Source organism: Pongo abelii, chromosome 8, assembly GCF_028885655.2.
Source record: "Pongo abelii isolate AG06213 chromosome 8, NHGRI_mPonAbe1-v2.0_pri, whole genome shotgun sequence".
Classification (NCBI taxonomy): domain Eukaryota; kingdom Metazoa; phylum Chordata; class Mammalia; order Primates; family Hominidae; genus Pongo; species Pongo abelii.
In genome coordinates this window covers 107,168,166-107,191,062 of record NC_071993.2, presented here as the reverse complement: position 1 = coordinate 107,191,062, position 22,897 = coordinate 107,168,166, and the positions used below count along the sequence as shown (strand labels likewise).

At 42.4% G+C, this 22,897-nt stretch overlaps 1 protein-coding gene, 1 non-coding gene and 1 pseudogene across 12 annotated transcripts in view; 2 read left to right on the top strand and 1 right to left on the bottom strand.

Annotated features, from left to right (window-relative positions):
• CWF19L1 (CWF19 like cell cycle control factor 1) overlaps positions 1-22,897 on the top strand; it is a 36,474-nt gene extending 13,577 nt beyond the window's left edge. For 7 of the 11 annotated variants that reach the window (XM_063727116.1, XM_054521591.2, XM_054521588.2 and 4 more), the window contains 9 exons: positions 1,493-1,611; positions 4,663-4,747; positions 8,033-8,173; positions 9,076-9,190; positions 11,227-11,306; positions 16,742-16,951; positions 18,006-18,125; positions 19,208-19,305; positions 21,606-22,577. In XM_063727116.1, coding sequence (XP_063583186.1) covers positions 1,493-1,611; positions 4,663-4,747; positions 8,033-8,173; positions 9,076-9,190; positions 11,227-11,306; positions 16,742-16,951; positions 18,006-18,125; positions 19,208-19,305; positions 21,606-21,750 — 1,113 coding nt within the window. In that variant the 3' untranslated portion in view covers positions 21,751-22,577. 11 annotated transcript variants of the gene reach the window in all.
• LOC103891712 (prohibitin 1-like) lies at positions 5,658-6,966 on the bottom strand (annotated as a pseudogene).
• On the top strand, positions 17,673-17,819 carry LOC112135333 (small nucleolar RNA SNORA12). The gene has a single exon (XR_002916630.1). It is a non-coding gene; the product is annotated as a small nucleolar RNA SNORA12 (small nucleolar RNA).

Here is a 22,897-nt window from a genome sequence, read left to right as displayed (position 1 = left end):
ATTATCAGTGATGATCCAGAAGTTGAGCCTGTATACCACCCCTTGCCAGTTTCAGCACCATGTGTCCATGACCAAAAAGGCCAACAGGATACCAGGCATTATCAAGGAGGATGCTCTCTTCCTTTTTGACAAACCCATGGTTACTCTTTACCTAGAATACAAGGCGTAGAGCTGGTTGGAGCACAAGGATATAGCAAAGCTAGGGAAGATCCAGAGAAGGGCTGCTAAAGTGATGAAGGAGAGAGAAAGACACACGTGATGCTCTGTAAGGAAGGATGAGAAAATGAGGCCCCTTTGTTTTGCAGGGAGCTAAAAATTGATTTTGATCAAGGCTTATAAATAACCATACAGTATATTTATGGAGGAGAAAAGTATAGTTCACCAATCCCTAAGATGCTAGGACTGACCTCAAAGCTAATTCCCTGCCCTTGAGCAGAAACCTGAAGGAAACAAGCATAAGACAAAAGGAAATTCCTGCTTTACGTAGTGGAAAACAAACTTTGTTAGCTTATTTCCAAGTAATACCTTCTCTTAGAATAGAGTTCATAAATAATGCTGTGGGTGAGAGATCACTTAATTGGTTGTTAACAGAATCTGGGGATGTTCTGGGAGCAAGAATAACTTTGGGCAAACTTCATGTTACTTAAGAAGGGTGTGGTTATGCCCTTCCTCAAACTGCCACTTCCTTGACTGAAGCAAAATAAAGGATTATATGCTTGTGATGAAGTCCTTGAATACTCTATACCAGATATTCTGTGGATCCTAAGAGCCCTGAAGCCTAGCTTTTCGCTTTGATTTTCTGAATTGACTGACTGGACCTGTGAACTACAGATGCACTACATAACAAACTAGAGGCCGGGTGCAGTGGCTCACGCCTGTAATCCCAGCACTTTGGGAGGCTGAGGCGGGCGGATCACGAGATCAGGAGTTTGAGACTAGCCTGGCCAACATGGTGAAACCCCATCTCTACTAAAAATACAAAAATTAGCCAGGTGTGGTGGCACGTGCCTGTAATCCCAGTTACTAGGGAGGCTGAGGCAGGAGAATCGCTTCTTGAACACAGGATGCAGAGGTTGCAGTGAGCCGAGATTGTGCCACTGTACTCCAGCAGCCGGGGTGACAAAGTAAGACTCCATCTCAAAAAAAAAAACTAAACCAAAACTAGAAGCCCAGTCTGTGGGCTCCAGAGGGAGAGCTTACTTTCCAAAAAAGGTTTTAATAATTTATGTTTTGGGTATTGATATGGAGGAGTTACCTTTTAATCTCTGGCTTCCAACAGTTGTTCCTATTTCTACATTCATAATAGTTCAGCTCCCTTATTTGTTAAGATTTTTTCTCTGATTGCCATACATATGAAATTCAATGTGCAGTTCCTTCTGCTCACATTTGTATTCATGTATAAATTTCAAAAACATTTCAAAATGTCTTATTATTTATTTGCATTTCTTGATAACTTTTGGTCTGTATGGATGACTAAGTTTTTGTTTACTAGGGAGAAGTGGATACCAAAAAATGTGGTTCTGCTTTGGTTTCCAGTCTTGCCACGGGCTTGAAACCAAGATATCATTTTGCTGCTTTGGAAAAGACTTATTATGAGAGGCTTCCATATCGGTGAGTAGCATTTCATTCTTTTTGGCTTTTTGAAGAATTTGCCATGCATCTTCTGTATAAACTTCTCTTGTTCATTTTTAACCATATAACATTTTGGTTCCATTTGGTTACTCAGACACTGAAATAAGTGACTCTCAAGTCATTCATCTTCTCTGAGTTTGTTCCCTAATTTGAAGTCACTTTGGAAATCCTTCAGTTTCAGAATCAAGAACTTGTATCAGTTTTTTCCTTTTCAGGGCCAGGCATGATGGTGTGTGCCTGTGGTTCCAGCTACTTGGAAGGCTGAGGCAGGAGGCTCACTCGAGCCCAGGAGTTCAAGGCTATAGTGTGCAATGACTATGTCTGTGAATAGCCACTGCACTCTAGCCTGGGCAACATTTCTTTAAAAAAATTTTTACCACAAATAAATATGAGATAATGCATATGTTAATTAGCTTGATTTAGCCATCCCACAATATATACACATTTCAAAATAGCATGTTGTATACAATAAAAAATACAATTTTTAGTTGTCAATTAAAAATAAATGAGAGGGAAAAATAAAAGATTTTTTTTTTTTGTCTTTTTTTTTTTTTTTTGAGACGGAGTCGCTCTGTCGCCTGGCTGGAGTGCAGTGGCACGATCTCGGCTCACTGCAACCTCCGCCTCCTGGGTTCAAGCAATTCTTCTGCCTCAACCTCCTGAGTAGCTAGGATTACAGGTGTGTGCCACCATGTCCGGCTAAGTTTTTTTGTATTTTTAATAGAGATGGGGTTTCACCATGTCAGTCAGGCTGGTCTTGAACTCTTGATCTCATGATCTGCCCGCCTCAGCCTCCCAAAGTGCTGGGATTACAGGCATGAGTCACCGCGCCCAGCCAAGAAAATATTTTTTTTCTTTTGCACTCAGAGGTGGAGTTTTTATTTTTATAATTTTTGTGGCTACATAGTAGCATAGTAGATATATAGAGGTCAGGTTCTTTTTTTTAAGATGGAATCTTGCTCTGTCGCCCAGGCTGGAGTGCAGTGGCATGATCTCGGCTCACTGCAACCTCCGCCTCCCGGGTTCATGCCATTCTCCTGCCTCAGCCTCCTGAGTAGCCGGGACTACAGGCGACCACCACCACGCCTGGCTAATTCTTTGTATTTTTAGTGGAAACAGGGTTTCACCATGTTAGCCAGGATGGTCTCGATCTCCTGATATAGAGGTCAAGTTCTTAAAGAATATATTGCCAAGAAAACCAGTGTTTTACAAGTGAGAGAGTAAGTAAAAGCTCAAAATTATCTTCACTGATAAAGGGCATGGATTATTCCTAAAATAACTTCTTTCCCTTCTTTTTTACAAAAGTAATATATACTTGTTGCTAGTTAAAAAAATGTAAGTGAGCAAGAAGAGAATACCCCCCTTACAATAATCCCACAGCCTAATGCAGAATCATAGGTAATACAGGCTTTTCTGTTAAATCTCCATATTTTCATTCCAGAAAAATGTCTTGTTCTCTAAAAATATACTGCGAAAACAGAAGTTTTGGGAACAAGCCACTCAAAACTTACACAGTTCTTAAGAATCTGAATACAGTTTTTCATAGAACATATACAAATGGCCAATAGGGCTGGGTGCAGTGGCTCACACCTGTAATCCCAGCACTTTGGGAGGCCGAGGCAGGCAGATCATGAGGTCAGGAGATCAAGACCATCCTGGCTAACACGGTGAAACCCTGTCTCTACTAAAAATACAAAAAGTTAGCTGGGCATGGTGGTGGGTGCCTGTAGTCCCAGCTACTTGGAAGGCTGAGGCAGGAGAATGGCATGAACCCAGGAGGCGGAGCTTGCAGTTGAGCAGAGATCGCGCCACTGCACTCCAGCCTGGGCAACAGAGTGAGACTCCGTCTCAAAAAAAAAAAAAAGGCCAATAGACATAAAAAAGATGCTCGTATCATTAGCCATTATGGTAATGCAAATCAAAAGCACAACGATATACCACTTCATACCCACTAGGATGGCAGTAGTCAAAAAGGCAAATACATAATAACAAGTGTTGGCAAGGATGTGGAGGAATTGGAACCCTCACACATTGCTGGTGAGAGTGTAAAATGGTGCAGCTGCTTTGGAAAACTGTTTAGCAGTTCTTGAAAGGTTAAACGTAAGAGTCAGCAGCATGGTAATGGCAATTTTATTCTTGTCCCAAGATAAGGGAAAACATATGTCCACACAAAAACTTGTACACAAATGATCATAATAGCATTATTCGTAATAGCTCAAAAGTGCAAACAACCCAAATGTCCATCACCTGGTGAATGGGTAAATTAAAAGTGGTAAATATATGATGAAATGTTATTTGGCAAGGAAAAGCAATGAAGTACTGATATGTGCTACAACATGGTTGAACCTTGAAAACTTTATGTTAAGTGAATGAAGCCAGACACAAAGGACTACTTTTTTTTTTTTTAATTTTTTTTTTTGAGACGATCTCATTCTGTCTCCCAGGCTGGAGTGCTGAGGTACTATCAAGGCTCACTGCAGCCTCAACCTTGTGGGCTCAAGTGATTCACCTACCTTAGCCTCCTGAGTAGCTGGGACTATAGGTATGCACCACCACGCCCAGTTAATTAAAAAATTTTTTTGTAGAGACAGAGTCTCACTGTGTTGCCCAGGGTGGTCTCAAACTCCTGGGCTCAAGCAATCCTCCTGTCTCGGCTCCCAAAGTGCCCGGCCTATTTTAGCTTTTTATTACACAAAAGAAGAGGCAATAGTAAAGTGAACCCTCATGTGTCCATCACTTAGTTTGAACTATTGTCAACATTTTGCCAATTTTACAACTCTTTTGAAGCCAAAAGTTGGAGTTTTGATGGTTTCTGAAGACATAATCTCATCTCTTCCTAAAACAGCCTTGTGAGGTAGGGATTGTTGCCCTATTAGACGGATAGATAGTAACTTATCTGAAATCATTTGACTTCTGATGATGAACTGAGGACCTCTGCTCTTTTTATGGCCCCACAGAGTCCACATATTTTGTCATTGCAAATCAAAAGTAAAATTGTTTATAATTTTTTGTCTCTCAAATATGTTGTAGAAACCATATTGTTCTACAGGAAAATGCACAGCATGCCACCCGGTTTATAGCTCTGGCAAATGTTGGAAATCCAGAAAAGAAAAAGGTAAAGATTTACCCATTTGGTGGAAGGTTGATATTCATGGTCTGCCTGATAAATGTATCTCTTGTCCAGTTTACCATTCAGATCTTCTCTTCTCCCTGACTGCAGGGTCCCAGCAGTTTCGGAGACTCCTTTGTAAAGATATGGTAGTGAAAGCTCAAGTCTCTTTGGGTCTTTTTGTAGGAGAGTTTAAAGAAGGCTTTGGGAAAATAGGCCCAGAGGAATAAGGGCAAAATATCAAATGAACAGTGTTCCTTTACTTCCACATCTATGTGGTTGTCTCTATGGGTATTTGTGAATTTGCCCTCAGATGCTTGCTTACTTCTTTAGCAACTTCATTTAGCTGAAATAAGAAAACCCCAAAGAGCTGGGCATGGTGGCCCACGCCTGTAATCCCAGCACTTTGGGAGGCTGAGGTGGGCAGATCACTTGAGGCCAGGAGTTTGAGACCAGCCTGGCCAACATGGTGAAACCCCATCTCTATAAAAAACAAAAAAAAATTAGCCAGGTGTGGTGGGGGGCACCTGTAATCCCAGCTACTCAGGAGGCTGAGGCAGGAGAACTGCTTGAATGTGGGAGGTGGAGACTGCAGTGAGCTGAGATCGGGCCACTGCACTCCAGCCTGCGTGACAAAGTGAGACTCTTGTCTCGGGAAACAAAAAAAAAAACTCAGAGGATTTACCTAAGCCCTCCTTAGGGCTAAGATTTCCTGAGGGAAATCTTAGTGATACCTGGAATCTATCTTTGTATTAGAAAACAGTACAGTTGATGAAAGAGAATATACCAGAAAAACAGGTTGTTTTTCTCACTTCTCTGAGAGCATTTCTGATTTCCCAGGGCCAAAACTAATCTATTATGGATCGAGACAGCTAAAATAAGAACAGTTAGTGAAGTGGGAAAATAGGCAGATAAAGAGTCTGAAGATTATTCCACTATCACATGCCATAGACAGTGCATACAAAAGATAAGCAAATCGATATTTTGTTTTTTTCATAATATTTTAAGCTTTTTTGGGGGGGAGGGGCGCGGATCTGAAGTGATTTTACCTTTATTTCCTTCACTTTAAGCCAATCATGAAATTTCGCAGTGATTTCTAGGGTTGGGGCAGAAGGAAGACAGTGTTAAGAATCATCAGGGCTGTGGCCCAGTTGGCCTGCGGAGGTGCAGGCAGGGTGGCCTCTCCAGGGCAGCTGGAGGAGCATGGACTGCCCCGCTGGCAGGGAGCTGATGTTCCCAGAGTATGAGAGCTGGTATGTGATGTCCTCCGCAGCTTCCAGCTTGCGCAGCTCGATCAGGCCGTTCCCTGCGGTGGCCAGTGAGTTGGCAATCAGGTTGGCTGCCTTGGAATCGCCCTCAGCAGAGATTATGGCTGTCTTTTTCTGCTGCTCAGCCTTTTCTACCACATATCTGGTGCTCTCTGCTTCCCGCTGAGCCACCTGTTTGGCTTCCACTGCTTCTGTGAACTCCTTCCCGAAGGTCAGATGTGTCAAGGACACGTCATCCAGGATGAGCCCAAAGGTGGCTGCTCGCTCCGTAAGGTCGTTGCTCATCTGCCTGGAGACCAGCTCTCTTTAGGTGATTAGTTCTCCAGCATCAAAGTGAGCCACCACTGACTTGAGGATCTCGGTAGTGATGGACAGCAGCACACGCTTATCATAATCCTCTTCAATGCCGGTCAAGATGCGAGGAAGCTGGCTAGCGACAGGCCCCCGTGTGCACCGTGATGTTGACATCCTGTAAATCTTTGCTATCAGTGATGACTGGCACATTACATGGTCAAGAACAGAGTCAAAGATAATAGGTTTCTCTACCTGTGGAATGAGAAAGTGAGTCCCTTCCCCTACCACAGTGTTCTGTACTCCATGGAATCGGTCAAAGATGACAGCTCTTTGCCCAGCATCCACATTATATAGGGCAGAGTTCACCACGTCTCCTGCAACAGCTAAGGCCAGGCCAAACTTGCCAGCGGACTCAAAACACTTTGGCAGCCATGTTTTCTTCTGCTGGACCCTTTCGTACCTGCTTCCACTCTGACCTCCACGTAAATTCCCCAGCCTATTTTCAGCTTTTTTGCCCAATTCTTAGCAAGTTTAGATTTGTAATTTTTCTTTTAATTGCCGTTTCAAACTGAATAACACTTAGTATTTTCAGTCTGTTTTATTCTCAGGGACATGTTAGCCTCAGCCATAGCAACTTATACTTTCGTCAAAAGGTGTGCACATTATAAAATTTGGCAAGCATCATTAAATTCATCTAAAAACTTTGTTCCAATTTATACCCCTACGCCAGCAGTGTGTGTTTTTTTTCCACTCCATATTTCTCACTGGATCAAGTCAAAGTTTTTGTTTGTTTGTTTGTTTGTTTGTTTTAAGATGGAGTCTCTGTGTATTGCCCAGGCTGCAGTGTAGTGGCACGATCTCGGCTTACTGCAGCCTCCATCTCCTGTGTTCAAGCGATTCTCCTGCCTCAGCCTCCTGAGTAGCTGAGACTATAGGTGTGTGCCACCACGCCTGGCTAATCTTTTGTATTTTTAGTACAAAAAATACAAAATCCGTGATCCGCCCGCCTCAGCCTCCCAAAGTGCTGGGATTGCAGCATGAGCCACCACCCCTGCCGCACGTCAAAGTTAAAGTTTTTGCCAATGTGATAAATGATATATAATTGTTACTTAGTTGCATTTCCCTAATCAGTAGTAAGTTTAAACATCTATTTATATCTTATCTAAAGTTTTTGATATCTGTGGCATTAGTGCAAGATTCCAAATATTTATATGAATATTTATTTCTTTGCTGCTAGTCTCTTAAGAAAATTTTATTAGCATATATAGCAGAATTTGTATAATATCAGAGAGAGAAACACTAAGTTCGTTTGTAATTTTCATTAGGAAAAATGAGTGGCAGTGCCACAATTCTGTGGACAAAGTACACAAAGATAAGGGACTCAGAGACAGAAGCAGTTTGTCTTCAAGGGTTATACAGCAAGTCCCTCTGGGCCTTGCAGTGACAGTTGTCACTATTCCATTATCCGAGTGAGAACTCCTGGTTTGTGAGGGTGGGGGCTTTGATTTCTTGTTCATTTCTTTGTCAGCCCTTGGTGAGTCCCTGCAGAGGCCACTGAATTGGCATTTGATTTACTGTTTATTCTCTGAGCTATGGATGGTCTGGTTGCTGTTCTTTTAATTTTACTGAGTTTCACATGTTTTCTGTGAAATCTTCATAGTAAAATAGGTTGATTACAGTTGGGTAAATAGTATTTTCCCTAATGTCATTATGTTCTTTTTCTCTAAAGTATCTTTACGCATTCAGTATTGTTCCCATGAAGCTAATGGATGCAGCAGAACTGGTAAAACAGCCTCCGGATGTCACCGAAAACCCTTACAGAAAATCTGGGCAGGAAGCATCCACAGGAAAGCAAATTCTTGCCCCTGTGGTATGTTCTGATTGAGGGTTGGCATTTTCTGGGCAGAGTTGCCCATTATATGTGTTCTTTTCCTAGTTATAGTTTAGTACATAAGACAAGTTTAATAGTTAGAATCTAAATCTTTTTTTTCCCCTTGGGAAATCATGATGGTGTTTAGAAAATCTTAGTAGATTTCAACTAAGCTTAGTGTTTTTTATTGTAGTTTGGGGTTAACAGTTTCATACCTTAGGTCTTTCTTTGTCCAAACTGGATTCAGATGTTTGGGGTTACAGTTTTATTTGTAGTCTTTGTCTAAAGTTGATTATCTGTCCTTAGCTCTTTAGGCAAGGCTCTAGCAGCTTCGTAGCAATGTAATTTGTGATTTTATGATGATTGCTAGTAGGAAAATAAGATTCACTCTGAAGAAATTTTCTTAATAGCAGAGTTTTCTCAAATTAATTTTTTCCCCACTAAAGCAAGGAATGTCAAGTTCCCTTACTAGCATGCATGGTCTGCTTTCTCAGACTTTTCTTTCTTTCCGAGCAGCCTTCTCATCTCTTAATTAAGGCTGAATTAGGCTTGTTTGACCTGTGAAATTGTATGACTACACTATGTCCCTGTTGAGAGCAGAAGGATAAGAGAATTTAGGTGGGTTCATGTTCTGCTTTAGGCAAGAATTACTTTATAACTTGCATTTTAACTCATTTTTCCAAAGAGATGAATTTGGCAGTAGTTTGGATAAGTGTTGATGTATGACTGAGAGTTCAGGCATCACAATTGGGAAGATATTTTGCTTCCCTAGAGTGTGCAGAAAGGACTGAGAAGAAAGATAGATATGGCATGGCAAGAATGTTCCATTGTATGTGAGTGGTCAGCTACTTATCTAAAGGTTAGTTGAACAACATTTAATCTTCTGCTTTTGGCCATTCCAGGAAGAATCAGCCTGTCAGTTTTTCTTTGATTTAAATGAAAAGCAGGGAAGGAAGCGTTCATCCACAGGTAGAGATAGCAAATCTTCTCCTCATCCAAAGCAGCCTCGCAAACCTCGTAAGTACCTTTATTCCAGAGGTTTCCTCTATGAACAGTAACTGTTATTTTGGCTTTTCTTTGGAAAGCAGCATTGCTAAGAGAGCCTCTTCTGGCAGGGGAGAATTGTGCAATGAGTCATTAGGACCAACAGTAAAAACAAAATATAAACATGGCCTTGGCCAGGTGTGGTGACTGCACCATCTTATATTCCCACCGGCAATGTATGAAGGTTTCTGCTTTTCCACATCCCTGTCAACATTTGTTATAGCAATAGCCAGTTTTACAAGATAGCTCCCTCTTCCTGTCTCATAAATAGGTATGGTTCTCCAGGGGTGATGCTTTTATATACTTCTTAGACTCTCTGTATTTTTAGCCCATCTACTTGAGAGTGATGAGTGGCTTTTGCTAATTACCATTTAAAGCAATTTTCTTTGTCCTAAAAAGGCAGTCTTCTATTGCTTATATACCCATATTGGGATAAAAGTGTTGATATTTTTGGCCAGGTGTGGGGGCTCATGCCTGTAATCCAGCACTTTGGGAGGCTGAGCCAGGCGGATCACGAGTTCAGAATTTTGAGACCAGCATGGCCAACATAGTGAAACCCCTTCTCTACTAAAAATACAAAAATTAGCCAGGTGTGGTGGCACGCACCTGTAGTCCCAGCTACTCAGGAGGCTGAGATGGGAGAATTGCTTGAACCCAGGAGGCGGAGGTTGCAGTGAGCCGAGATGATGCCATTGCACTCTAGCCTGGGTGACAGAGTGAGACTCCATCTCAAAAAAAAAAAAAAGTTGATATTCTTTTTATAGCTTCAGATTCAGAAACTAGAGCTTTATGAATTTTTATCTAGAATTATGTAATGCTGGAAACTGATTCACACTAACTGTAATCCCAGCACTTTGGGTGGCCGAAGCGGGTGGATCACTTGAGGCCAGGAGTTCGAGACCAGCCTGGCCAACATGGTGAAACCCTGTCTCTACTAAAAATACAAAAAATTAGCAAGGCATGGTGGCACCCACCTGTAGTCCCAGCTCCTCGGGAGGCTGAGGCATGAGAATCGCTTGAACCCAGGAGGCGGAGATTGCAGTGAGCCAAGATTGCGCCACTGCACTCCAACCTGGGTGACAGAGCAAGGCCCTGTCTCAAAAAAATAAAATAACGGGCCAGGCATGGTGGCTCACACCTATAATCTCAGCACTTTGGGAGGCCGAGGTGGGCGGATCATGAGGTAGGAGATCGAGACCATCCTGGCTAACACGGTGAAACCCCATCTCTACTAAAAATACAAAAAATTAACTGGGCATGGTGGCAGGCGCCTGTAGTCCCAGCTACTTAGGAGGCTGAGGCAGGAGAATGGCATGAACCTGGGAGGCAGAGCTTGCAGTGAGCCGAGATCGCGCCATTGTACTCCACCCTGGGGACAGAGCGAGACTCCGTCTCAAAAAAATAAAATAAAATAAAATAAGATAAGAATGGCCTGACTTTGAGGCTGTTCTGAGGCGCTTCCTGTAAGAACTACGGAAAAAGCACCTTTCCTTTGTGTCTGTAAAACATAATTAGGTAAAGAGCCTCCAAAACCAACATAGGTTCATAAAATAATAGAATGATCAAACTCGAAGGACGGACTTCAAGGGTGTTTCATTGAGATTCTCTTTCTTCATCTTTTTGTTTCACAGAAGAAGCTGACCTTGGGAGGGTAAATTTTCCAGGGTCATCGCTAATGGCATGGCTGGGGCTTTAGTTGGGGCTCCTGACACCCAGTTCAGTGTTCTTTTGTTGTAGCCTATTGCCAGTTATGTGCTACTTTAGTCAGTGTGTGATTTTGCACTTGTGGGTTACCTACCTGTGGATTGGTTACAAATTCTAATGGAAGTTTAATTTCATTGAAAATGTTCATAGGGGGTCATAGTGAGGAGCACAGGCTCAGCCCATTGTGGCAGTGTTGTATACCCGTCTTTTCAGGATATAAAAATCAGACAAAGCTGAGTTCTGTGGGGTGATTATATGCTGTAGTGCTTGGACCATAGTAACACCTGGCTTTCTTTTACATGAAGCTCAGCCTCCAGGACCCTGCTGGTTTTGCCTTGCTAGCCCTGAAGTGGAAAAGCATTTGGTGGTCAACATCGGCACACATGTGAGTTACTTCCTTGGACTTTATAGAGAAGGAGATGCCTATTTGTTTTTTATTAACTTTATTGAGACATAATCTACATATAACATTTACCCATGTTTAAGTGTATGATTCAGTGATTTTCGTAAGGTTACTGAGTTATGCCACCATCACATGGTATAGTATTAGAACATTTTTGTCATTGCAGTAAGATCTCTTATGCCCATTTACAGTTAATCCCTGTTCCCAACTTTAGCCTCAGGCAGCAACTAGTCTACTTACTATCTCCATAGTTTGCCTTTTTTGGACATTTCTTATAAATGGAATCATACAACATGTGGTCTTTTGTGTCTAGCTTCTTTTACTTAGCATAATATTCTTGAGGTTCATCCATGTCGCAGCCTGTATCAGTATTTCATTCCTTTTTATTGCCAAATCATATTCCAGTGTATAGTGTACCACTTTTCATCTATATCTGTTCATCAGTTGATGGACATTTGGGTTGTTTCTACTTTATGGCTATTAGAAATAATGCTCCCGTAAAATATCTGCATGCAAGGCTTTGTGTGGATATATGTTTTTATTTTGGATAGACGTAGGAATGGATTTGCTAGGTTATATGGTAAATTTATGTTTAACTTTTTAAGAAACTGCTAAACTGTTTTCCAAAATGACTGCACCATCTTATATTCCCACCAGCAATGTATGAAGGTTTCTGCTTTTCCACATCCCTGTCAACATTTGTTATAGCAATAGCCAGTTTTACAAGATAGCTCTCTCTTTTCCTCTCTCATAAATAGGTATAGTTCTCTAGGGGTGATGCTTTTATATACTTCTCGGACTCTCTGTATTTTTTAGCCCATCTAATTGAGAGTGATGAGTTCCTTTTGCTAATTACCATTTAAAGTGATTTTCTTCATCCTAGAAAGGCAGTCTTCTGTTGCTTATATACCTGTATTGGGTTAAAAATGTTGATATTCTTTTTATAGCTTCAGATTCAGAAACTAGAACCTTATGAATTTTTTTTTTTTTTTTTTTTTTGAGATGGAGTCTCGCTCTGTTGCCCAGGTTGGAGTGCAATGGCGTGATCTCAGTTCACTGCAACCTCTGCCTCCCAGGTTCAAGTGACTTTCCTGCCTCAGCTTCCCAGGTAGCTGGGATTACAGGCACCTGCCATCACATCTGGCTAATTTTTGTATTTTTAGGAGAGACAGGGTTTCACCCTGCTGGCCAGGGTGGTCTCGAACTCCCGACCTCAGGTGATCTGCCTGCCTCAGCCTCCCAAAGTGCTGGGATTACAGGCGTGAGCCACCACGCCCAGCCTATGAATTTTTATCTGGAATTATGTAATGCTGGAAGCTGATTCACACTAACTGATCACATCAAAGATAAAATTTCAGTTTTGCTTAGTAGTGGAGGGTGTAGTTTACTAATGACAGGAATACCCATATTCACACTCCTGATGTGAGTATCTAGGAACCCAAGATAATGATGATAAGGTTGTTTGGTAAGCACTGAATCAGACTATGAGAACGGGATGGTCTTGAGTATGATTTTATTCAGGTGGTGGAAAGCTTGAATATGTGTGTGTCTCATGGGAAAGTCATTCTATTTCACATTTCCCCAGATACTTTTGCTTGGGTAGGGCTGGATTAGACATTAAATAATACCAGTCTTTGACTCTGATTTCCCTGGGTTTTCTATAGACCATTGTTCTTTTTCATTCATTTAGAGTGAAGAAAACTTAATTTTTAACACTATAGTCATCAGTGACTAGAATTGGATGTTCCCCAAGATTCCTGAGGAAAATATTTATAAGTCATTTTTGTTTTGTGACAGTTTTGGGAGGTGGAGCCTAATAAGGGTGATTTGGTCATAAGGACTCTGCCCTCATGAATGGATTAATGTTATCACAGTAGCGGGTTATCATGAGAGTGGCTTTGTTAAAACGAGTTCAGGTCCCCTTTTGCTTCTTTACTCTCACCCCCACTTGCCCTTCTGCCATGGGATGATGCAGCATGAAGGCCATTGCCAGGTGCCAGTGCTATGCACTTCGACTTCCCAGTCTACAGAACCACAAGCCAAATAGATTGCTATTCATATAAATTATGGTCTGTGGTATTCTATTATAGCAACACAAGATGGACTAAGACAATTCCTTAAGTGTGTAGTGCTTCTGAAGACAGGTGCCTTCATCCATTTCTCATTGATTTGTTCTACTTTTGGTTTCTGGGGTTGATCCTTTCAACTTATCCTAACAATCTGAGGACCCTTTTTTGTGTCTTCCTTCTGTAGACTGACCAGAGTCTCAATTTCATCTTACACTTTAAGGAGTTACACTTCTGCCTGTGTTGTTTCCACCTGAAGAGTCTCAGTCTTTTACATTTAAAAAATGTCTTGGCCGGGTGCAGTGGCTCACGTCTGTAATCCCAGCACTTTGGGAAGCTGAGGCAGGTGGATCACAAGGTCAGGAGTTCAGGACCAGCCTGGCCAAGAAGGTGAAACCCTGTCTCTACTCAAAATACAAAAATTAGCTGGTGGTGGCGGGCGCCTGTAATCCCAGCTACTCAGGAGGCTGAGGTAGAGAATTGCTTGAACCTGGGAGGTGGAGGTTGCAGGCCAAGATTGCGCCACGGCACTCCAGCCTGGGGGACAGAGCGAGACTCTGTCACCAAAAAAAAAAAAAAAAAAAAAAAAAAGTCTTAATTAGTGGCACACTCCTATCTCTAGGGGGAGCACTAATGGAGTCAAGGCCAGTGACACAACTAAGCCATAGAACCTGTGGATGAAGTCTTTAGTGGAATAAGAGCAAACTTGAGAAGCTCTAGCTTTTATTAGCAGTGCCCTTTTTGGATGATCTCTTTTGCATCTTTTTTCCTCTTAGGATTAGTTTATGCCATTTTTCTCTCCCACACAATTTGTATAGTAAGTTAGGCTTTGAATTGCCTTCTGTTTGGGAAGCAATCTGTTTGGGAAGGTTCAAGATCACATGCAGGAGATAAGAGATTTGGAATGTGTGACATAGCTCAGTGCTGCTCTAGGCCTCAGTGAGCAGTGACTTTTCTTTTCCATTCATCTTTCTATTGTCCAGGTTACTCTAACTCAGGGTGTGGGCCTAAGCAACAATCAAGGAAACCTGTTTTCTTCTCATCTAGGCCTGAAACTAGAGGGGAAAAAGGTCTTGTTTGTGGCCCAACCCAGCATCCCAAGTAGGCCACATGAGTATTTCAGCCTAGAGTCTACACTGTCCTTAGGTAGAAACCTCTTACAAACCTGTAATGACCTCTGGGTGTCTGTGGAAGGGTTTGGGATCTCCTCCCTGCAACTATTCTTTTTGATTGCCTTTTTTTGTTTTTTTAAATTTTTTCCCTGGCTTTCTCTTTGCCGTGCCTTCCTCAAAGGTAGTGCATAGAATTGTGCTGATGGTCCATAGCCACAGATTAGTAAAAAGGGGGAAGGGCTGCTGAGAGTCTAAAATAATTATTGCAAAATCAATGCATTTTACTTACGGGGAGAACCATTTATTCAGGTCCTATTTATACATGGTTAGAGATAATTCTAGTTTAGAACAGATTAGAAGGTGAGAGTTTGAAAGAGAGAGGAGATTAGGCAAGTGTGAAACTATTCACAAAAATTGCAAGTACAGGATTAGAGATGGTGCGGAGGAGCTATTTAGTTTAGACATCATTACCTAAAGAATGCACATCATAATAGAAAAGCTGATGTTTATGGCAGTGACCTTCTGACAAAAATAGCTAGAAGACTCAGGCTTCTAGAGTAACCTTTTAAAAAAATACAATATAAGGTGGTTGTTATACAAATAAAAAACAGTGTTAGTGCCTGTGAGGTTTTCATCAACTTTAGTCATCTGGAAAATTAGCTTTGTCAATATGCTCAGTCCTCTCTGCCAAACAAATCAAGGACAATCATGCTTTAGTATCTTTCCAACACATATCCTGTCATTCTATTGGACTTTCTTATTATAGACGAGAAGTGATTCCTTCCTTCAGCCTTAACTTTGAGCCCACCACACTAAGAGCATAGTTGGAATAATTTTTTATTTTCTTTCCTGAGACCGTCTTGTTCTGTCGCCCAGGCTGGAGTGCAGTGGCACAATCTTGGCTCACTGTAACCTCCGCCTTCCAGGTTCAAGCAATTCACCTGCTTCAGCCTCCCAAGTAGCTGGGATTATAGGCACGTGCCACCATGCCCAGCTAATTTTTGTATTTTCAGTAGAGACGGGGTTTCACCTTGTTGGCCAGGCTGGTCTTGAACTCCTGACCTCGCGATCCACTCGTCTTGGCCTCCCAAAGTGCTGGGATTACAGTCATGAGCCAACGCACCCAGTCTGAATAATTGTTTTCTAACGTATCTATATTTGCCTGTACTGGTACTCACTGGGCCCTTCTGTGCTCACTCATGGCATCTTCCCATCAGAGAATATCTGAGTGGTAGACCATTCTTGCGTGTTTTGGTTTTTACAGAAATATTTTTAGTTGCCATTAAAGGCTGACATCCATTGTTGGAAATCATTCTTTTCTGCCTCTTTGGATGCATCTGAATTTGAGGTTTTACTTTCCTTCTACCCCATTAGGTTGTATGTTTGCTTTTGTTTTGTAGAATTTAGTCAGCAGCTTAAGGCTTAGGAACATTAGATGCTAATCATGCCATCTTAGCATTTTTTGTGAGCCCAAGGAGTATATTTGGGCGTGAGGGTGGGAATGAAAGTTACTGGGGAGGCAGAAAGGGGCCTTTTTTTTTTTGAGACGGAGTCTCACTCTGTCACCCAGGCTGGAGTGTAGTGGCATGATCTTGGTTCACTGCAACCTCTGCCTCCCGGGTTCAAGCAATTCTCCTGTCTCAGCCTCCCGAGTAGCTGGGACTACAGGCACATGCCATCACGGTCCTGGCTAATTTTTGTATTTTTAGTAGAAATGAGGTTTCACCATATTGGTCAGCCTAGTCTGGAACTTCTGATCTCAGGCGGTCCACCTGCCTCAGCCTCTCAAAGTGTTGGGATTACAGGCGTGAGCCACTACCCCAGCCAAAAGTGGTCATTTTGAAATCAGAAGTTGTATCTTTTTGTGGTTGAGGGTGATAAAAACTGAAAAACTTTTCAAGTTTGGAGCATGGGAGGGAAAACCCAGTGATTTGTTCTGGTCTCCCTCAGCTCAGTGTGTTTGAAGCCAAAAGCCTGCTTGTGTGCCTCTCCCAATTCATTTGCTCCTAGTTCATTTGCTACTTGCATAGAAATTTTTTATGCCTAATCTCATTCTTCAGCGGATACCTGAGAATTGTTGCTACAATCTCTAAAATCAGATTTTTTAAAGAAAGAATTTGTATTAATAACCTCAAGTACTTTCGCCTACACCCTTATGCTCACTCTTTGTATAGGCTTTTCTCCCTGGAGAATCCTACATGCTGTATTGATGTCTCAATTCTGTGTGCTGCTTCTTCAGTGCTACCTTGCCCTGGCCAAAGGAGGCTTATCTGATGACCATGTCCTCATCCTGCCCATTGGACACTACCAGTCAGTGGTGGAGCTTTCAGCAGAGGTGGTAGAAGAGGTGGAGAAGTATAAGGCCACACTGAGACGGTTCTTTAAGAGTCGAGGGAAACGGTGTGTTGTATTTGAGAGAAATTATAAGAGCCATCACCTCCAGCTACAGGTAGGTGGTCTGTTCATAGAAACTTGGAAGGGCGCTATGGGGACCTTGATATTGGTAAATAAGTCTTTAAATAGGCTGGGCGAGGTGGCTCACGCCTGTAATCCTAGCACTTTGGGAGGCCGAGGCGGTTGGATTGCCTGAGCTCAGGAGTTCAAGACTAGCCTGGGCAACACGGTGAAACCCCGTCTCTACTAAAAATACAAAAAAATTAGCTGGGCATGGTGGTGCATGCCTGTAATCCCAGCTACTCGGGAGGCTGAGACAGGAGAATAGCTTGAACCTGGGAGGTAGAGGTTGCAGTGAGCCGAGATTGTGCCACTGCACTCCAGCCTGGGCAACAGAGCCAGACTCCATATTTAAAAAAAAAAAATTATATAAAGTTTAGCTTTAATATGTAAAATATTTAATATTTTTATATTAATATTTAAATAACGTTCATTTAAAAAGTTTTTAAAGAGTATCTGGTGGTAACCCCAGAGACTTCACAGGGAAGTGTGTGGTCAGTACATGTAAACAGCATAGATAGTAGGTTCCTTGTTTAGAAAAGGAATGGGTATTTGAGGAAGTTCCAAGGAAGATGTGGGGCTTGCTGGATAAGAATTTGGAAGAAAGTGAGTATTTTGTGTGGAGGTCCAGCATGAGGGAAAGCTTAGTGGTAGGAAATAGTCTCAAAGCCTACGTGGGGCTAGCAGCTCAGAAAATCAGATTGTAAGTCATTTGTAGTTGTGGTGGTTTTCTTTTTGGCACATTTGTTAAGTTTTCAAATGGGCCTAACTCTGCCACATATATAATATCGGAGATGGCAAAGGCTTGTGACAGAGATATCTCTCTTAAGCCTTTCCTGCATCAGAGAATGGCTCCCACATGTGGCAGGCTATCTCATAAGTTTAAGTCCTTACAGACAGGCTGACACAGGCTTGTCTGGCCTGAGGATATTCTGTGCTGAGGGGTGTTTCTCCACCCCTGTGATGGATTTGCTACTTCTCAGAGACCGTGCAGGCACAACTTCTCTGGGACCTGCACAAAGAATTTCTCCTGTCTCCCCAACCCCCAGGTCATTCCTGTCCCAGTCAGCTGCTGTGCTACTGATGACATTAAAGATGCCTTCATTACCCAGGCACAGGAGCAGCAGATAGAGCTGTTGGAAATCCCAGAGCACTCTGACATCAAGCAGGTGAAACGGGGATGGTGATATTCAGGGAAGAGTAAAGATCTGGTTTTTTTGGTGGTGGTTTGTTGTTTGTTTGTTTGAGACAGAGTCTCTCTCTGTTGCCCAGGTTGGAGTGCAGTGGCATGATCTTGGCTCACTGCAACCTCCACCTTCCGGGTTCAAGTGATTCTCCTGCCTCAGCCTCCCCAGTAGCTGGGACTACAGGCATGCGGCACCATACCTGGCTACTTTTTGTATTTTTAGTCGAGACAGGGTTTCACCATATTGGCCAGGCTGGTCTCGAACTCCTGACCTTGTGATCTGCCCGCCTCGGCCTCCCAAAGGTATTACAGGCATGAGCCACCTGCGCCTGGCAAGATCTGGTTTTTGACATGATGAGCCTAAGGTTTTTGACATGTTGAGCTATCAAGGCATTCCAAAAATGTTATTAAATAGGCAATGGGTCGGGCATGGTGGCTCACACCTGTAATCCAACACTTTGGGAGGCTGAGGCGGGAGGAGCACTTGAAGCCAGGAGTTTGATACCAGCCTGGGCAACAAAGTGAGACACCTTGTCCCTACAAAAAATAAAAAAATAAGCTTGGCATGGTGGCATGTGCCTGTAGTCTTAGCTACTCAGGAGGCTGAGAGTCAGGAGGATCACTTAAGCCTAGGAGTTTGAGGATGCAGTGAGGTATGATTGCACCACTGTACTTCAGCCTGGGCAACATAGCAAGACCCTGTCTCTAAAAAAAAAAAAAAAAAAAGAGGCAGTGGACAATTTGGAACTAGAGCACTGGGTGTTGACTAGACTGGAGATGAACAGGGCATTACTCCAAAGTTTAGTGCTTTCCTGGGAAGAGCAAGAAATTAGAATTTCCTAAGGTGTAGGAACTTAGAAGGATAGATGCCACTGGGAGGATATTGTTAGTATCTTCCAGTTAGGCTTTTTAAGCCCTAGTTCCACTAAGTGGCTTGGGATCTATAGCAACATACACATCTTTTTTTCTTGTGCATGTAGACTGAATTATTTGCCTAGAGATGAACTCGGACTATAGATTTTTAAAGCATTATTGGACATCCTCATACAACTCTGTTTACTTTAGATTGCACAGCCAGGAGCAGCATATTTTTATGTTGAACTTGACACAGGAGAAAAGCTTTTCCACAGAATTAAAAAGAATTTTCCTTTGCAGTTTGGAAGGTATGTTTTTCTTCTTTTCAATGTATTTTCACTAGACCTGCTGTGAACAAAGTGGTGGGCTACATGGGACAATTGATAAAAAGCTAAATTGTAAACAGTCCTTGCCCCAAAGGACCCATGGTCTTAGGGCAGATGTTTACATATATGACAGTAATGTAATGTAGAATGTGAAGAGTACCATGACAGAGTTTTGGAGAACAATGTGCTGTAGAAATTCAGAAAAGGGACAGCTCATTTCTACTTGGTGAAAGCCTTCATGAAAGTGGCAAAGTTGAACCTGAGAGGCATATTTAGAGGGCAAAGATTGGGGTGAGGGCATTCCAGCCAGAAGTGCTAGGGAACTTTAATTGAGCACATGCTCTGTGCCAAGAACTGTACCAAGAACTTTACACATACATGACTCATTTAATCTTCATAACTCTGTAAGGTAGGTACTGTCATCCCGATTTACCAGTGTGGAAAATGAGGCTCTAGAGCAGTGCCCGGTAGACTTTTCACAGTGATGGAAATGCTCAAATATCTGCACTGTCCAATACAGTAGTGACTAGCCACTTGTGGCCACTGTGTGCTGAAATGTGGCTAATGTGACTGAGGTACTAAATTTTTGATTTTATTTAATTAATTAGAATTTAAATTTAAATAGCCATACCTGGCTAATGGTTACCCCACTGGATAGCAGGCTGTAGAGAGCTTAGGTAGCTTGTCCTAGTCACACAGTGGTAGGTTCAAACCCAGGCCTGTTGGACCTCAAAACTTGAGGTCTTAACCTCAGTATTCTACAGTATGGTAAAGGCCTGGAGGAGGCTTCAGTTCTGTTCCTCGTATCAGGCAAAACATGACTGCAAAACCATAGAGGGAGTAACATAACTTAAGCAAAGATTGAAGATGGGAAGTTGCTGGCAAGAAGATACAGTTTGAAGGGGAGTGGAAAATGTGTGGAACAGAGTATCTGATGCTGGTGTCTGTGATTTGCAGCTGTTTTTTCTCACCTAGTTAAAAATGAGCTTTGAGTGAGCCTTGAACCTGTCTTGGACTAATTCAGAAAGCCTCCAAGAGATTGCCCCCTTAGATAAGTCCAGTAAATGTAGTTAGATAACTACATTTTTCAAAAAGATAAATGGGAATAAGTGTGTTACGAGCTTCAGACATCTGACATGATCTTTTCATTGTTGCCTCAGCAACAGATGCGGTTATGAACATTGACAACATAAGCACATGATTGCAGATACACATAGGCGTATAAAGCACACAAAAAGAAGATTCTCTGAATGGTTTTGTGCTTATGATGTATTTTCAATATTGAGTAATTATCAAGATACTAATTTATAGTTATATAGCATTTTATAGTTAACAAAATATTTGAAATGGCATTTTTTTTTCAGCTGTACAAGAAAGGTAGTTCTATTTTCCTTTTATATTTGAAATAGGCTCAAAGTTTGCCCAGGGAGCTTAGGTTCTTTGACTTTTAGAGAATTTGTGATTTGTTTCTAACTCTTCTATTTACTGTAACTTCAAAGTGGAAAATGAACCATATAAATGTGTACTAGAATTATTTCTAATATATCAAAATAAGTAAAAATAAAAATATAAAGCAATGGCAATTAGAAAGCAGCTTGTGTGTGTGTGTGTCTGTATGTAGTTATTCTTTAGTCCTAAGAGCCAAGATAAGTTGTTTTGTTGACATTGGGCTTGTGCTGCTGTTATGTGGGCCTGAGTCCCCTAGAAGGAGAGGCGGAGGAATTTTAAATCAGAGTGGGTATGACTAGGCTCCTGACTCTGCAAACTCATGTCCAGTTGAGGTGACAAAACTACAGTTTAAGGCAGGTTGTAATCACAGCTAATATGGCACTTTGACTGTGTTATCTCTGTACCTCACAAAAACCCTGTATGGTCGATGTTCTTATTTGCATTTCATAGGTGAGGAAATCAAGATTCAGAGATGAAATCATCTGTCTAAATCATAGATAGCAAGTGGCAAAGCTGGAAGTGGAATCCAGTCTCTGATCTTTCTCACACCAGGGCCTGCCCTTTTTCTATGTGGTGTTGCTTCTCTAAGTACCAATAATATAGTTCCAAGTTTTTTAAGAGAGGGAGAAGCAAGTGGGGTTTGAAGGATCAGGAAATATATAGTACCTAAGCTGGTCATTTAAAACGGGTATGATTTTGATCAATAGTATGGCAGAGATGGCACTCAGGGCAGGAGAGCAAAGTCAGAGAAATTTGCATACCTTCTTTGGGTGATGTTGAGGAGAGCTCAGGCTGATAGTTTCCATTTTGACTTCTTTGTGCTATTTCTGCAGGGAGGTCCTGGCCAGTGAAGCCATCCTTAATGTTCCTGATAAGTCTGACTGGAGGCAGTGTCAGATCAGCAAGGAAGACGAGGAGACCCTGGCTCGCTGCTTCCGGAAAGACTTTGAGCCCTATGACTTTACTCTGGATGACTAAACAAAGGGAAGAACTTTTTATGAACTCCATAGGAAGTAGTAAAGCCTTTTTTTTTTTTTTTTAATTAAAAGAATTTTTTTCGAGACAAGGACTTGCTGTGTCACCCAAGCAGGATTGCAGTGGCACAATTGTGGCTCACTGTAGCCTCAACCTCCTGGGCTCTAGAGTTCCTCCCACCTCAGCCTCATGAGTAGCTGGGACCACAGGCGCATGCTACCATGCCTGGTATGGTATTTTTTATAGAGATGGCGGGGGTCTCCCTGTGTTGCCCAGGCTGGTCTGTAATGCCTAGGCTCAAGGGATCCTCTGCCTTGGCTTCTTAACCGGCTGGGATTACAAGCATGAGCCACCATTCCTGGCCTAGAAGCCTATTTTTAAAGAAACTACAATCTCCCATGGGGACTGTTTCCCTGCCTCTTTTGTGCAGTCCCATGGAACTTGCCTGCAGCAAGAGGCCTAAGATTTAAATCTTTTTGGGGAAAAGTCATTCTAGGATGAAAATCCTATGTTAAGGCCGGGCGCAGTGGCTCACGCCTGTAATCCCAGCACTTCAGGAGGCTGAGGCAGGCGGATCACGAGGTCAAGAGATGAGACCATCCTGGCCAACATGGTGAAACCCTGTCTCTGCTAAAAATACAAAAATTAGCTGGGTGTGGTGGCACGCACCTGTAGTCCCAGCTACTCGGGAGGCGGAGGCAGGACAATCACTTGAACCTGGGAGGTGGAGGTTGCAGTGAGCCAAGGTGGCGCCACTGAACTCCAGCCTGGCGACAGAGCAAGACTCCATCTCAAAAAAAAAAAAAAAAAAAGAAAATCCTATGTTAAAAGCATGTCGCCGGGCGCAGTGGCTCACGCCTGTAATCCCAGCACTTTGGGAGGCCGAGGCAGGTGGATCACCTGAGGTCAGGAGTTTGAGACCAGCCTGGCCAACATGGTGAAACCCCGTCTTTACTAAACCTACAAAAATTAGCTGGGCGTGGTGCCAGGCGCTTGTAATCCCAGCTACTCGGGAGGCTGAGGCAGAAGAATCGCTTGAACCTGGGAGGTGGAGGTTGCAGTGAGCCAAGATCGCTCCATTGCATTCCAGCCTGGGTGACAGTGAAACTCCATCTCAAAAATAAAAGAATAAAAGTATGTCTGTCATCCA